This window comes from Mastomys coucha, unplaced genomic scaffold (genome assembly GCF_008632895.1).
Source record: "Mastomys coucha isolate ucsf_1 unplaced genomic scaffold, UCSF_Mcou_1 pScaffold14, whole genome shotgun sequence".
Lineage (NCBI taxonomy): Eukaryota > Metazoa > Chordata > Mammalia > Rodentia > Muridae > Mastomys > Mastomys coucha.
The window spans coordinates 15,702,324-15,715,639 of NW_022196896.1; the positions used below are offsets into that span (position 1 = coordinate 15,702,324).

At 39.0% G+C, this 13,316-nt stretch overlaps 1 protein-coding gene and 1 pseudogene across 3 annotated transcripts in view; one reads left to right on the forward strand and one right to left on the reverse strand.

Annotated features, from left to right (window-relative positions):
- Usp45 (ubiquitin specific peptidase 45) overlaps positions 1 to 13,316 on the reverse strand; it is a 67,625-nt gene that overhangs the window by 17,169 nt on the left and 37,140 nt on the right. For 2 of the 3 annotated variants that reach the window (XM_031366502.1, XM_031366501.1), the window contains exons 10-13: positions 12,801 to 12,882; positions 7,108 to 7,199; positions 4,982 to 5,038; positions 4,293 to 4,436 (exon numbers count right to left, since the gene is read on the reverse strand). In XM_031366502.1, the coding sequence (XP_031222362.1) occupies positions 4,293 to 4,436; positions 4,982 to 5,038; positions 7,108 to 7,199; positions 12,801 to 12,882 (375 nt within the window). The remainder of the gene's footprint in view (positions 1 to 4,292; positions 4,437 to 4,981; positions 5,039 to 7,107; positions 7,200 to 12,800; positions 12,883 to 13,316) is intronic. The other variant, XM_031366503.1, reaches the window with a different exon arrangement.
- Positions 11,263 to 11,670, forward strand: LOC116088023 (annotated as a pseudogene).

The following is a 13,316-nucleotide window of genomic DNA, read 5'->3' on the forward strand; positions in this document are numbered from 1 at the left end:
TTAAAGGGCCAGTAAATATCTTCAACAAAATTATAGAAGAAAACTTCCCTTACCTAAAGAAAGAGATGCACATAAACATACAAGAACCCTACAGAACTCCAAATAGACTGGACCAGAAAATAAATTCCTCCCGCCACATAAAAGTCAAGAAACCAAATGCACAAAACAAAGAAAGAATACTAAAAGCAGTAAAGGAAAAAGGTCAAGTAGCATACAAAAGCAGACCTATTAGAATTACACCCGAATTCTCAACAGGGACTATGAAAGCCAGAAGATCCTGGGCAGATGTCATACAGACTCTAAGAGAACACAAATGCCAGCCCAGGCTACTATCCCCAGCAAAACTCTCAATTACCATAGATGGAGAAACCAAGATATTCCATGACAAAACCAAATTTACATAATATCTTTCCACAAATCCAGCCCTACAAAATATAATAGATGGAAAACTCCAACACAAGGAGGGAAACTACACCCTAGAAAAAGCAAGAAAGTAAACTTCTTTCAACAAACCCAAAAGAAGATAGTCACATAAACATAATTCCACCTCTAACGACAAAAATAATAGGAGGCAACAATCACTATTCCTTAATATCTCCTAACATCAATAGACTCAATTCCTCAATAAAAAGACATAGACTAACAGACTCGATATGTAAACAGGATCCATCATTTTGCTGCATATTGGCAACACACCTCAGTGACAAAGACAGACACTACCTCAGAGTAAAAGGTTGGAAAACAATTTTCCAAGCAAATGGTCCCAAGAAACAAGCTGGAATAGCCATTCTAATATTGAATAAAATCAACTTTCAACCAAAAGTTAAAAGATAAGGAAGGACACTTCATACTCATTGTACTGGCTAGTTTTGTGTGTCAACTTGACACAGGCTGGAGTTATCACAGAAGAGAGCTTCAGTTGGGGAAGTGCCTCCATGAGGTCCAGCTGTGGGGCATTTTCTCAATTAGTGATCAAGGGGGTAGAGCCCCTTGTGGGTGGTGCCATCCCTGGGCTGGAGGTCTTAGGTTCTATAAGAGAGCAGGCTGAGCAAACCAGGAGAAGTAAGCCAGCAAAGAACATCTCTCCATGGCCTCTGCATCAGCTCCTGCTTCCTGACCTGCTTGAGTTCCAGTCCTGACTTCCTCTGGTGATCAACAGCCATGTGGAAGTAAGCTGAATAAACCCTTTCCTCCCCAACTTGTTTCATGGTCATGATGTTTGTGCAGGAATAGAAACCCTGGCTAAGACACTCATCAAAGGAAAAATCTACCAAGATGAACTCTCAATTCTGAACATCTATGCTCAAAATGCAAGGGCACCCACACTCATAAAAGAAACTTTACTAAAGCTAAAAGCACACATTGCACTGCACACAATAATAGTGGGAGACTTCAACACCCCACTCTCATCAATGGACAGATCATGGAAACAGAAACTAAACAGAGACACAGTGAAACTAAAAGAAGTTATGAACCAAATGGATTTAATAGATATCCATGGAACATTTCATCCTAAAACAAAAGAACATAACTTCTTCTCAGCACCTCATGGTACCTTCTCCAAAATTGACCATATAATTGGTCACAAAACAGGCCTCAACAGATACAAGAAGACTGAAATAGTCCCATGCATCCTATCAGATCATCACGGACTAAGGCTGGTATTCAATAAGAACAAAAACAATGGAAAGCACACATACACATAGAAGCTGAACAATGCTCCACTCAATGATAACTTGGTCAAAGAAGAAATAAAGAAAGAAATTAAAGAGTTTTTAGAATTTAATGAAAATGAAGACACATCACACCCAAACTTATGAGACACAATGAAAGCAGTGCTAAGAGGAAAACTCATAGCTCTGAGTGCCTCAAAGGAAACTGGAGAGAGCATGCACTAGCAGCTTAACAGCACACCTGAAAGCTCTAGAAGAAAAAGAAGCAAATACACACAAGACTAGTAGAAGGCAGGAAATAATCAAACTTGGGGCTGAAACCAACCAAATAGAAACAAAAAGAACTATACAAAGAATCAACAAAACCAGGAGCTGGTTCTTTGGGAAAATCAATAAGATAGATAAACCCTTAGCCAGACTAATCAGAGGACACAGTGAGGAAATCCAAAAAAATCATCAGATCCTACTACAAAAGCCTACATTCAACACAACAGGAAAATATGGATGAAAAAAATGAATGCTTTGAAGTTTGTGCACTTAATATTTTTTGTTAATTCATTTATCTTTACATGACCTTTGGCTTGCTCTCACCTTCAGGATTCTGTGGACACAGATGTGCAAATGCCTTTTTGAGGCACTGCTTTCAAGTTTGGGAAGATGTGAAGCTGGTGAGTCATGTACTGGTTATATTTTCAACTTTTGAGGAACCACCATACTCTCTTCTATAGAAACAAGATTATATACACATATTGATAGTATACAAAGGTTGCAAGATCTTCACATCTTCAGCAGTATTTTTAGGGGGAATAGCCATCTCAAAAGTGTGTTAAAATGTTTAATTTTAGCTTTGTTGTTGCTTTGTTTTAGCCATTGTTTATTAATCTCCAACTACATATTAAGTGTTTTCTACCAGTGGGTTCAGTTTGGGGGAAGTGAGCTGGAGATAATTTTACTGAGTTTCTGAGAACGTTAGGTGAAGGCTGGGATTTGAGTCAATTCTGTATCTATAAGCTGTATGCACTGAGTGATAATGTTTCTTCAGACTCAATGTCCCCAACTTGTTTTGGGCTTCCATCTTATTCCTTATACAATTTTGGAAATTATCTTTTTTTTTCTTTTTGACAGTAGAAAATATAAGCACTGATTTCAGAGCTAGGACGATGACAACAATGATTCTAGGCACCAGCACTGTATGGAAGAACACATGTGGATTCTGTCCTTTTGCTACTTTACAGACTGAACCTGTTTAGTAAGTGCAGATAAATGTGTCTGCTATGATGTTGGGCAATCAGTGGGAGAGATTATTGTTTTAATTTGTTTTCAGTATAAATAATGTTTTGATCTATATAGTGATGTTGTGCAAATAATTTGCTTGATAAATCATTGAAAATACTTTTTTTAAAAAAGGGTAATTCTTAGGAATGAAAAACTCAACAAATCAAATAACAGACACCACAGCTGAAAGCATCAGCAAGAGAGCAGAAAAAGTAAAATAAAAGAATATCACAGACAGAAGAGAAGACCATGAGAACATCTCATTCACAATACAAAGCAAAATAAAAGAATATCACAGACAGAAGAGAAAATCATGAGAACATTACATTCACAATACAAAGCAACATAAAATAAAAGAATATCACAGACAGAAGAGAAGACCATGAGAACATTACATTCACAATACAAAGCAAAATAAATAAATAAATTCAAGCTTTTAAGCTAATTTAATTAACTAGATAGTTAGTGTGTGAGTTTTTCACTTCCAACATATGGGTTTGGGGCCTGAACTCAGAGAAGCAGGCTTGGCAACCTGTACAGCTGAGCCACCTCAAGAGCCCAGGCCTCGAGTTTGGCTCTTATCTTTGAAAGGACTATGCTTTTCTGAGGAATTCTGTTTACAGAGTCAATTATATTTTAAAAAAATTGTAAAATAGGCAAAGGTATGTACAAGGATATTCTCCATGCCACTTTTAGTGATAAGAAAAACAGTAAAGAAAAAAGAAATAAGCAGAGTATTAATGAGATAAATGTATCATTCTGTATCTTATGTGGAGTACCTGTGAGCTGATAGAACAGTTCCCCTCAAGCAGATGTGACACCCTTTATGACAAGATTTTGTAATACCTTCTTTATTATTGTAACATGATTTATAAATATTCAAATTTGAAAATTATTGATTCATAGACTTAAAAGGGTGTGCTAACCAACAGTGATCTGTTGACGCTTTTTCAGATCACAAATCCAAACTTTAAAATACGTTTGGTGTTACTAATGAGTGATAACTCCAAGCACTATACTGGTGCCGTTGTTACGCTTATACAGAGTATCTTCATTGCTCATTTTTTTGCCGTTGTGGGTACTGAACATTTGAAGCAAGTGCTCCATCACAGGCTCTACCCTAGTCCCTACAAAGCACATTTTATATATGATATATTTACGATTTCCTCAGAGCTGGGGAAGAAGGAAGCGTGTGACACGTATGTGGAGACACGACCAGCCATGAACCGAGCACTGTGAAGCTGAGAAACGGGAGGGTGGCTGTTCTTAGACTGCTGTTTCTACTTGAGAACACGCTTGCGATCTTTCCCAGTAACACAGCCAGCCCCCCACGATCTGACTTGCCTTATCTTTAGGTGAGGCCTGCTTCTTGGCAGCTCTGGGTTGATGGGTATTTTCTACAGTGACGGTGCCCTTGTTATGATCTTGATCTGTTTCCTGTAAACTTCTGCATTTACTCATTTTCCCCAATAGTACAGGTTTGGAAACCTATGCCACATGTAACATAAAACATTTTCAGCAAACAAATTCTTTTCAACACTTGTAACTTACTAGAAATATAAAAAGATAATTTTCTTTATTAAAAAATATTTTAAAAATTCTATTATTAGTATGGGTGTTTTGATGGCATGTTTGTTGTGCACCACTTGCATGCAGGCCCATGGAGGCCAGAAGAGGATAATGGATACCCTGGGACTGGAACTGGGGTTACAGGCAGTTGTGAGCTCACAAGCCATGAGGGTGCTTGGAATTGAACCAAGGAGCTCTGGAAAAGCAGTCAGTGCTCTTAACTGCTAACCCATCTCTCCATCCTGCTTAAAAGGGTATTTCAAAATACAAGGCTAAAAGATTTAATCCTGGAAAGTAAGAAAATATATGTACTTGATGCACACATACACAAACTGATTTCAAACACACCACACAAACCTAATTCTGTGTAAACCATGACTCTGTGACAGATAAACCCAACAAATGTTTAAATAATTGAACAAATGCATATTCTTTACAAGAGCTTTGTGATTTCTTCTCCTTACCCTTTCTTCTATGATAGGAAGTGAAATATCAATGAAGGGATCCTTCATGGTAGAGATCTTAAAAAGAAAAATCAGATTGAGAAATTCAGTTAGAATTCCAACACAGATACATACTGTTGTTAAAGAGAAAAATAAATCAAACTTCTCATATGACTTAAAATCTCAAGTTAATAAATCAAACTTCTCAGATGACTTAAAATTTCAAGTTAAAATACTGTATGAAGTGCTAAGAATAACACTTCTGACAAGCATTTGACCAATTTCTTAGGATAATTTGTTTTAGAAGATACTGGTATAAAAGAGAAATCAGTGTCTGTGTCCAATGGTGTATAAAATTTAGTAATAGTTATAGTCACATTTTATGTTTCAGTATCATTAGCAAGAGGAGATATAATTATCCCTGTTTTCTAAAACTAGAAATGGCAGAAGAACTGGAAAATTTTTATTCTTTATTAAAATCTGACAAAAGTTTAATCTATTGTAGTCAATCACATTTTCAGAAATATTTCTTAACAAGCAGTTGAAAAATCTATAAGAGTCCATGTCTGTTTTATATTGTTAAAGATGGCATTAAATCAAGAAGTACTGGGCTGCCAGGCGGTGGTGGCGCACGCCTTTAATCCCTGCACCTGGGAGGCAGAGGCAGGCGGATTTCTGAGTTCGAGGCCAGCCTGGTCTACAGAGTGAGTTCCAGAACAGCCAGGGCTACACAGAGAAACCCTGTCTCGAAAAACCAAAAAAAGTACTGGGCTGGAGAGATGGCTCAGTGGTTAAGAGCACTGACTGCTCTTCCGAAGGTCCTGAGTTCAAATCTCAGCAACCACATGGTGGCTCACAACCATCTGTACAGCTACAGTGTACTCCTATACATAAAATAAATAAATATTTAAAAAGTACTAAATCAAAGATTAAGCCCAGAGAATCTTCACACACACCTTTTGTACATCACATAACCACAAACAAAACCAAAAACCTAAATCGAATGTGTTCTATTCCCACATTTTAGGACATGGCACTATGACTGTTACTTGTTTCAGAGATTTCCCTCATCTCAGTCTAAACTAGAAGCTAATCTATTTGATCCCATTAAGACAGGCTTATCTGACAGGTGACATGTACAGGTGGCATGTACCTGTATCCTACCACTCGGGAGGCTGACACACGAAAACTCCAGTTCAAAGCCTGAGCTACACATACACAGCAAAATGGAGTGAGGTGAAGCCTAATAACCTCACAAAGAAGTCAAGAGGGAAAATGGTCATATATAGGAACACACATATTTAGAAAAACTTAAAAGTGTGCTTACCATTTAGAAGTGGAAGGTATATCTTACAAAAATCATTACGAAGTCACATGTAAAGGTTTTTTTTAATGACAAGACTTCATGTAGAAGAAAAGCTCTTTGTTGTCATTATCACTGGCTGTTTTAAATTAGAAAAGCTCAGTAGCAAGCTAAGTACAGGAGAAATGCACTCTCCTCAGAATACCTGAGTTGTTGTAACCTTTATCCATTTGGTTTCTACAGGAAAATTAAGTGATGGCTACTGCCATCACAGTATACTTCTACTTTCCAGAGTAATAGCTTTTATGTGCTATAAGTTTTATCATTTTGGAGCCTAAGCAAGCAAAGATTTTTTTTAAAAAAAGATTATTTATTATATGTAAGTACACTGCAGCTGTCTTCAGAAACCCCAGAAGAGGGCATCAGATCTCATTACAGATGGTTGTGAGCCACCATGTGGTTGCTGGGATTTGAACTCAAGACCTTTAGAAGAGTAGTCAGTGCTCTTAACCACTGAGCCATCTCTCCAGCCCCACAAGCAAAGATTTATAAAGCTTTACAAAGGAAAGGCTGTTCACTTGCACAAAACTAGTTATTTCAGAGACACTGCTACTGTCCTTTAAGAGTGTGTGTGCATGTGTGTGTGTGTGTGTATGAAGCAAATATTGGGAATTTGAATTGGTACGTCCTGTTATTGAATGTAAGTCTATCAATTTATCAGATCATATCCATGATTTTGCTATTGTTACCTTCCAATAACCACTGTAATACCTGTGAAATAAAGCAACACAACACAAACAATGTTATTGTGGTATACTACATGAAATGAATTCTAGGTACATACATTCGCACACTCTTCACACATGACTGTGCTAGTTAATTCACCAATAAAGATGCGATCTATGAAGTTCATCTTCACACCTTCTTTTCCATAGGCTGTTAAAAGAACACATTTCTTCTAAATTAAAAAATTCACAGAACAATCACTGATCCAACAGTGACATGCTACTATTCAAGTCATTGGATAAAAAATAGCTTCTGTATTATATTCAATAATGTATTTTAATATATTATGTTACATCTTTCTCCTTTATAACTTTGTAGAGTAATTGTGACTATTGAGTTCCATCATCTTTAAGAATTAACGTCATGTAGGTCCCAGGTATTAAACTCAGGTTGGCAGGGTTGGCAGCATACACCTTTACTTGCTGAGTCATCTTGCCAGCCCAAATTATTTAAGAGGTAAAGTAAATATAGCAATAACTACTAACTCATACTACACCTAAGCTGCTCCTATTAATTTTTTGACATCTTTGTATCTAATCTAAAGGTGGACAGAATAGGGAAAATAACTGTTTTCACGGTTAAAGATTCTAGAACCACATCTATAAAAGGGGGTGTAAAAGACAGTGTGTGAAACAGAATAAGAACTTGTCCTGGGCAATTAGTGTAAGCATACATACACATGCTTGGTGAATACTTTAAAAGTTGAAATCATTTGATTTATGAAATGCTTACAGATCAAAGGAAACTGTGCTAATGTGCCTTAAAACAACTGGTGTTGGAAAAAACTGACCAAACAACATGCTATATGTGTAGTTAGGTTGATAATACACACAGGTTGATATCAAACTCACAGAGAGCCACCTGCCTCTGCCTCCCAAGTGCTGGAATTAAAGGCATACGCCACCACTGTCCAGCTGACATAAAGTCTATTAACAAAACTGTTCATCTGGCTTTTAAAATCTATCCTTTGCAAAACTCTACTTTTGTTGAAAACTATTAAAATGCATTATCCAAAGCACTGAATAACAGAAAAGACATATTTAATACCAATAGGCATTTTATAGTAACTATTAAGAAATACTGTGGTTCCATAAGAAAAAAATGCACAAAAAAGACACAAATGGAAAGAAAACCACCATTGTTGCTCTATGAATGCACTAGATGGCAGCACTGCAACACAGTAACAAGGTACACGCTGGAGAAATTAAGCCCCGCCCACTCCCTTGGGAGACAGGGTCTCACTATGTAGCTCTCTGGCTATTCTGGACCGCACTATGTAGACAAGGCTGGCCTCAAACTCTTAGAGATCCACCTGCCTTTGCCTCCCAAGGGCTGCAATTAAAGCTGTGCACCACTATACCCAACTGTAACTACAACAGGGTGTTAGAGCACTTATTTATAAATTACAGTCATATATTATAACCAGCATAATACTACAAAAATAAAGTTAGAAATAAATACAAACTACATCTTACAGTGTCTTTTACAATGGTGACCTCATTTTAACAGTACTTCAAGACAAAATGTACACTAAGAGTGAGAATTGGATGTCACAGGATATAAAACTCAAACTACAATATCTGAACAAGCCTTGCTTAATCACTGGTTTGTCTCATGTTGGCAGACTGTAGCAAAAGGCTGAAGGAGGCAAGATGTGCTGCTTGTAAATAAACAGTGAGTCTGCAACATTTTTGGAGCTTATAGGCATTTTGTCTAGATAGAAGTAGGTAATGTAACTGCCCTCTGAAGTGGGCTTAAACCTTCCCCAGAGGTGGTGAACAAATGCCTGATATTGTAAGCCTGGCAAACAATGCAGGTACAGGGCGGGGGGGGGGGGGGGGGGGGGGGGGGGGAGTGAGGAGTAAGTAGACACGTGGGGACCATGTTTCTGCCAGTGAACTAGACATAGCAGCAAAGTGCTTCCTACAGACAAGTGTCTCCCAGCTTTAATAAGAGAAGCCCCTCCTTACAATAAACAGTGGTGAGCTCACACTCACGGCTGCCCTAGGATGCAGAAAATAAAGAGACAGTGTGGGCCCATCCCTAAACAAGTCACTTATACAGCTCCCTCTAAGGCAGGGAACACTGCAGAAGAGGGTACAGAAAGTATTTAAGAACCAGAAGACAGGGGGAAGGAAGGGCAACCAAATGCCATTCTCTGGATGTGATACAACTATTGTAATCACTAACTCATCAACTGTAGTTACTGCTCATCAGGCCCATATAGGACCAGCATTATCAGTAAGTCAAGGAGCTTATTATACCTTTGAACTACTGGCTAACACTTGATTCTCAAAGAGGAGAAATCCCTGTTTGGGGAATGTGGAGGAAGGGATCAGGCAGAGATGATCAGTCAGGGAAGTGAGAGGTGAGGATGGTCAGTATGAAAAGTGTACATGTGAAATTATTAAAAAAAAAAAAAAACTAATCAAAAGTCATTTAAGAAGAAAAACCTTAGGTATATCAGCAAGTGTACTCATCTGACATGGAAATGCTACAACTCAGTTTCCAACGGAGGACACTACTTTCAACAGTTCTTCAAGTCTCCCTTACAAGATCCTATGTACGGACCTGTCAATCTATACATGTGATATTAGTTCAATTAAAAAAAATTGCAGCCAGGTGGTTGTGGCTCACGCCTTTAGTCCCTGCACCTGGGAGGCAGAAGCAGGTGGATTTCTGAGTTCAAGGCCAGCCTGGTCTACAGAGTGAGTTCCAGGACAGCCAGGGCTACACAGAGAAACCCTGTCTCGAAAAACAAACAAACAAACAAAAAAAAATAGAAAGAAAGAAAAGAAGAAGAAGAAGAAGAAGAAGAAAGAAAAACGAGCACACATGTTGTCACACGTTCTTTCTATTGCAGTGCATTCTTTTTTATGGACAGATCCAGAGTCAATATTTTTAAATTTTCAAGTATGGTTTCATATGAAAACTGTTGATAACCATTTCTATGGTGACATAATGTCACCTATCAAACGTCCTTTTCAAACACAAAGCATCAAAGTAGCACCTTCTAGAAGCAACCGTCTGAGTCCTGTCTCCTCACCTGGTCTTAGTCACCACTCAGCAGTGTCTTCACATAAAAAGTTGGTCACTGTTGGTAACTGGGGTTTTTCACGCCCTTCACAGGCCCAGACAGTAACCCAGCAAGCGTCTCTAGCATCTACTTTAGTTTACCACAACACAGAGCAAGTATCTCCCCACCCTTTTCTTGAGAGAGCATTCCCTTTCTAATTTTTAGTTTTAGATTTATTTATTTAATGTATGGGTGTTTTTCTTGCCTGTAAATACCATATACATGAAGGTCAGAAAGTGTTGGGTCCTCTGGACCTGGAATTACAGGTGCCTATGAGCCACCTCTGTAGACACTGGGAACTGAATATGGGTCCTCTGTAAGAGCAACAAGTGCTCTGAAGCACTGAGCATCTCCAGCCCCTTAATTTGAGGGAGTCAGGTTCTCAACTGTGTAATCTTGTCACTAGAAAGAGGCTGCTCTCGGGACTGGAGATGGCTCAGCAGCTAAGAGCATTGGCTACTCTTCCAGAGGACCTGGGTTCAGTTCCCTGCGCTCATGTGGTGGCTCAATAGTCTATAACTTTTTTTCAGGGTATTCCATGCCCTCTTCAGGTCTCGGCGGGAGTACACATACACAGCACACAGACATTGAGGCAAACACGAACATATGTAATAAAATAAATAAATAAAATAAAATAAAGAAAGAGGCTGCTCTCAAACTCTCAGAGCTCCATCTGCCTCTGCGCAGGCCTGGAGATTTCTTGCCCCTCTAACTGAGAAGGATATGACACTTCCCACCGTATCCAAGCATCTGCCCACATTGCCCACATTGCCCACACTGATCAGTAAAGAAATGATTAAAGCTGTCCCTACCCTGTAGCACAACAGTCTCAGGAGCATCTCAGGAGCATCTCAGGAGTCTTGAGGAGCATCTCAGAAGCCACACCCACATGACCCTTACTGGCAACATTGAAACAGAAACACTCTTGCTAGAATGTTGAAGTCTCTCAAAAGTTGGGATTAACAGAATCCTAGTCACATGTAATAAAATTTTAGTCTTCTCAACATAAAAGATATGCTTTTGTACATGCTTCTAACTCTTACAACTGAAAGACTCAAGTTAGCAAGGATTCTTAAGAACTTGAGTATGCTTCCTCTGGGCATCCGACGAGGTGGTTGCCATCCGTTTTGCGGCATCATGGCTGCCCTCCAGCCTCTGGTGAAGCCCACGATCGTCAAAAAGAGGATCAAGAAGTTCTTGAGGCACCAGTCAGACAGTTATGTGAAAATTAAGCGAAACTGGCAGAAACCAAGAGGCATTGACAACAGGGTGTGGAGAAGAGTCAAGGGCCAAATCCTGATGCCCAACATTGGTTACGGGAGCAACAAGAAAACCAAGCACATGCTGCCTAGCGGCTTCCGGAAGTTTCTGGTCCATAAAGTCAAGGAGCTGGAAGCGCTGCTGCTGTGTAACAAATCTCACTGTGCTAAGATTACTCACAATGTGTCCTCTAAGAACCGAAAAGCCATCGTAGAAAGAGCAGCACAGCTGGCCATCAGAGTCACCAATCCCAACGCCAGGCCACACAGTGAAGAAAATAAATAGATGGCTTGTGTGCATGTTGTTTTGTAGTTAAATAAAATCACAAAAACTTCCAAAAGAAAAAGAACTTGATTATGAAGCCTGTTCAAGGACTAGGGCTCAAATAAAAATCAAAGTATTTTGCAGCTGACACTATTTTTTTTAATAAGCAAAATAGATATCACAATTTCATCCTAAACACAGCACTGTCTGATGTACTAAGCGATGTAGGGCTATTTCCTCTATGATTTGTCTCCTCTGTCATGATCCACAAGAGTCAAGTACTACACAATAGGATTTTTGCAAAACACACACACACACACACACACACACACACACACACACACATATTCGCCTTAAAACACAACATAATATTGTATTTGTAAAAACAATGTAATACTAAAATAATATATTCTAATGTGTATTTACAACCACAGACAAGTTCACTCTCCAGCCCTGATATCAGCAGCTCATATATTCCTAATGTCCCAAGTGTAAGAATTGTAGGAATATTGCAGCTATAGCCGCAAAGCCCAGCCTCGTCTCTGACATGTGGAGAGGGAAGATCCATCACTGGGCAGGGCCTCTGCTCCCCTGCACCACTGAGTCAGAGCCTGGGGAGATGCACTCTCCTCTCAAGGTTACTACTTTACAGATTAGTCCATGTGCTCAGATACGCCTCTGTAAAGAACTAGTTTGGGCTATTAGGATATATTCCTGTTATATAATAATAGGGGTTCATTAAATTTTCAAAGATGTCCCTCATCATATTCATCCCCATCACACTTTTGTACCCCCTACTTCCACTAATCCCTTCTTCTTCTCTACAGGAGAATGGTACAGGTAGATCATTTACAGCCACTAACCTCCCTCTGGCAACCACTAACAGCATTAATATACTCAGGAAGGGTAAGCTTTAGGATCTCTCCCCTCTTCGGGACAGTTTTGTTCAGGTGCTGGAAAAGCACAGCGGCTGGGAGTTCATGAGTGCCAGGGCAGGCCACGTGCAGAAGAAGGTGTTCTCCCACACTCTACCCCTCCCCTGGTTCTTAGATCCTTTCCCCACCCACTCTGTCATGTTCCCCCAGCCTTGGAGGGAAGAAAAAGCCTTAATAAATTGCTCTGTGATGTAATTTTTAACAGAGTCAACATACCTTTGACCTTTTTTCTAGTTTCATCGTCAGCAGTCTTGGTAGTTGGGTTGTTGAACGCTTTTAGAATGCTAGCTTGTATCCTCTGTAAACCAAAGATATTAGGACCTAGTGAGGGTTCAAGATCTTATACACAACAAAGGACAACAAAGCAAGGTACATTATGGATCTTGGCTACTACCTTTAAAGTAAAATATTTAAATCTTAAATAGGAACTTATTGTTAGGAAATATGGTTTTATTGTTTTGAATTTTTTTGTTAAGATTGAGACTTGCATAACATATACACATTTAGAAATATTAAGTGCAATCTATCTTTCAGTTGTATAATTCCACAAAGGAACCAACCTTCTACCGAGGCATGGTAGCACATATCTATAATCTGAGCATTTGGAAGCAGGGGCAGGACTGTGAAGTAGGCTCAGTCTGGACTCACAAACAGAAAGATCTTGCTTCTAAAGTAAATTCAAAAGCAAAAACAAAGGAAAAAAAACCATAAGCTTTCCTAATGACAAATTTT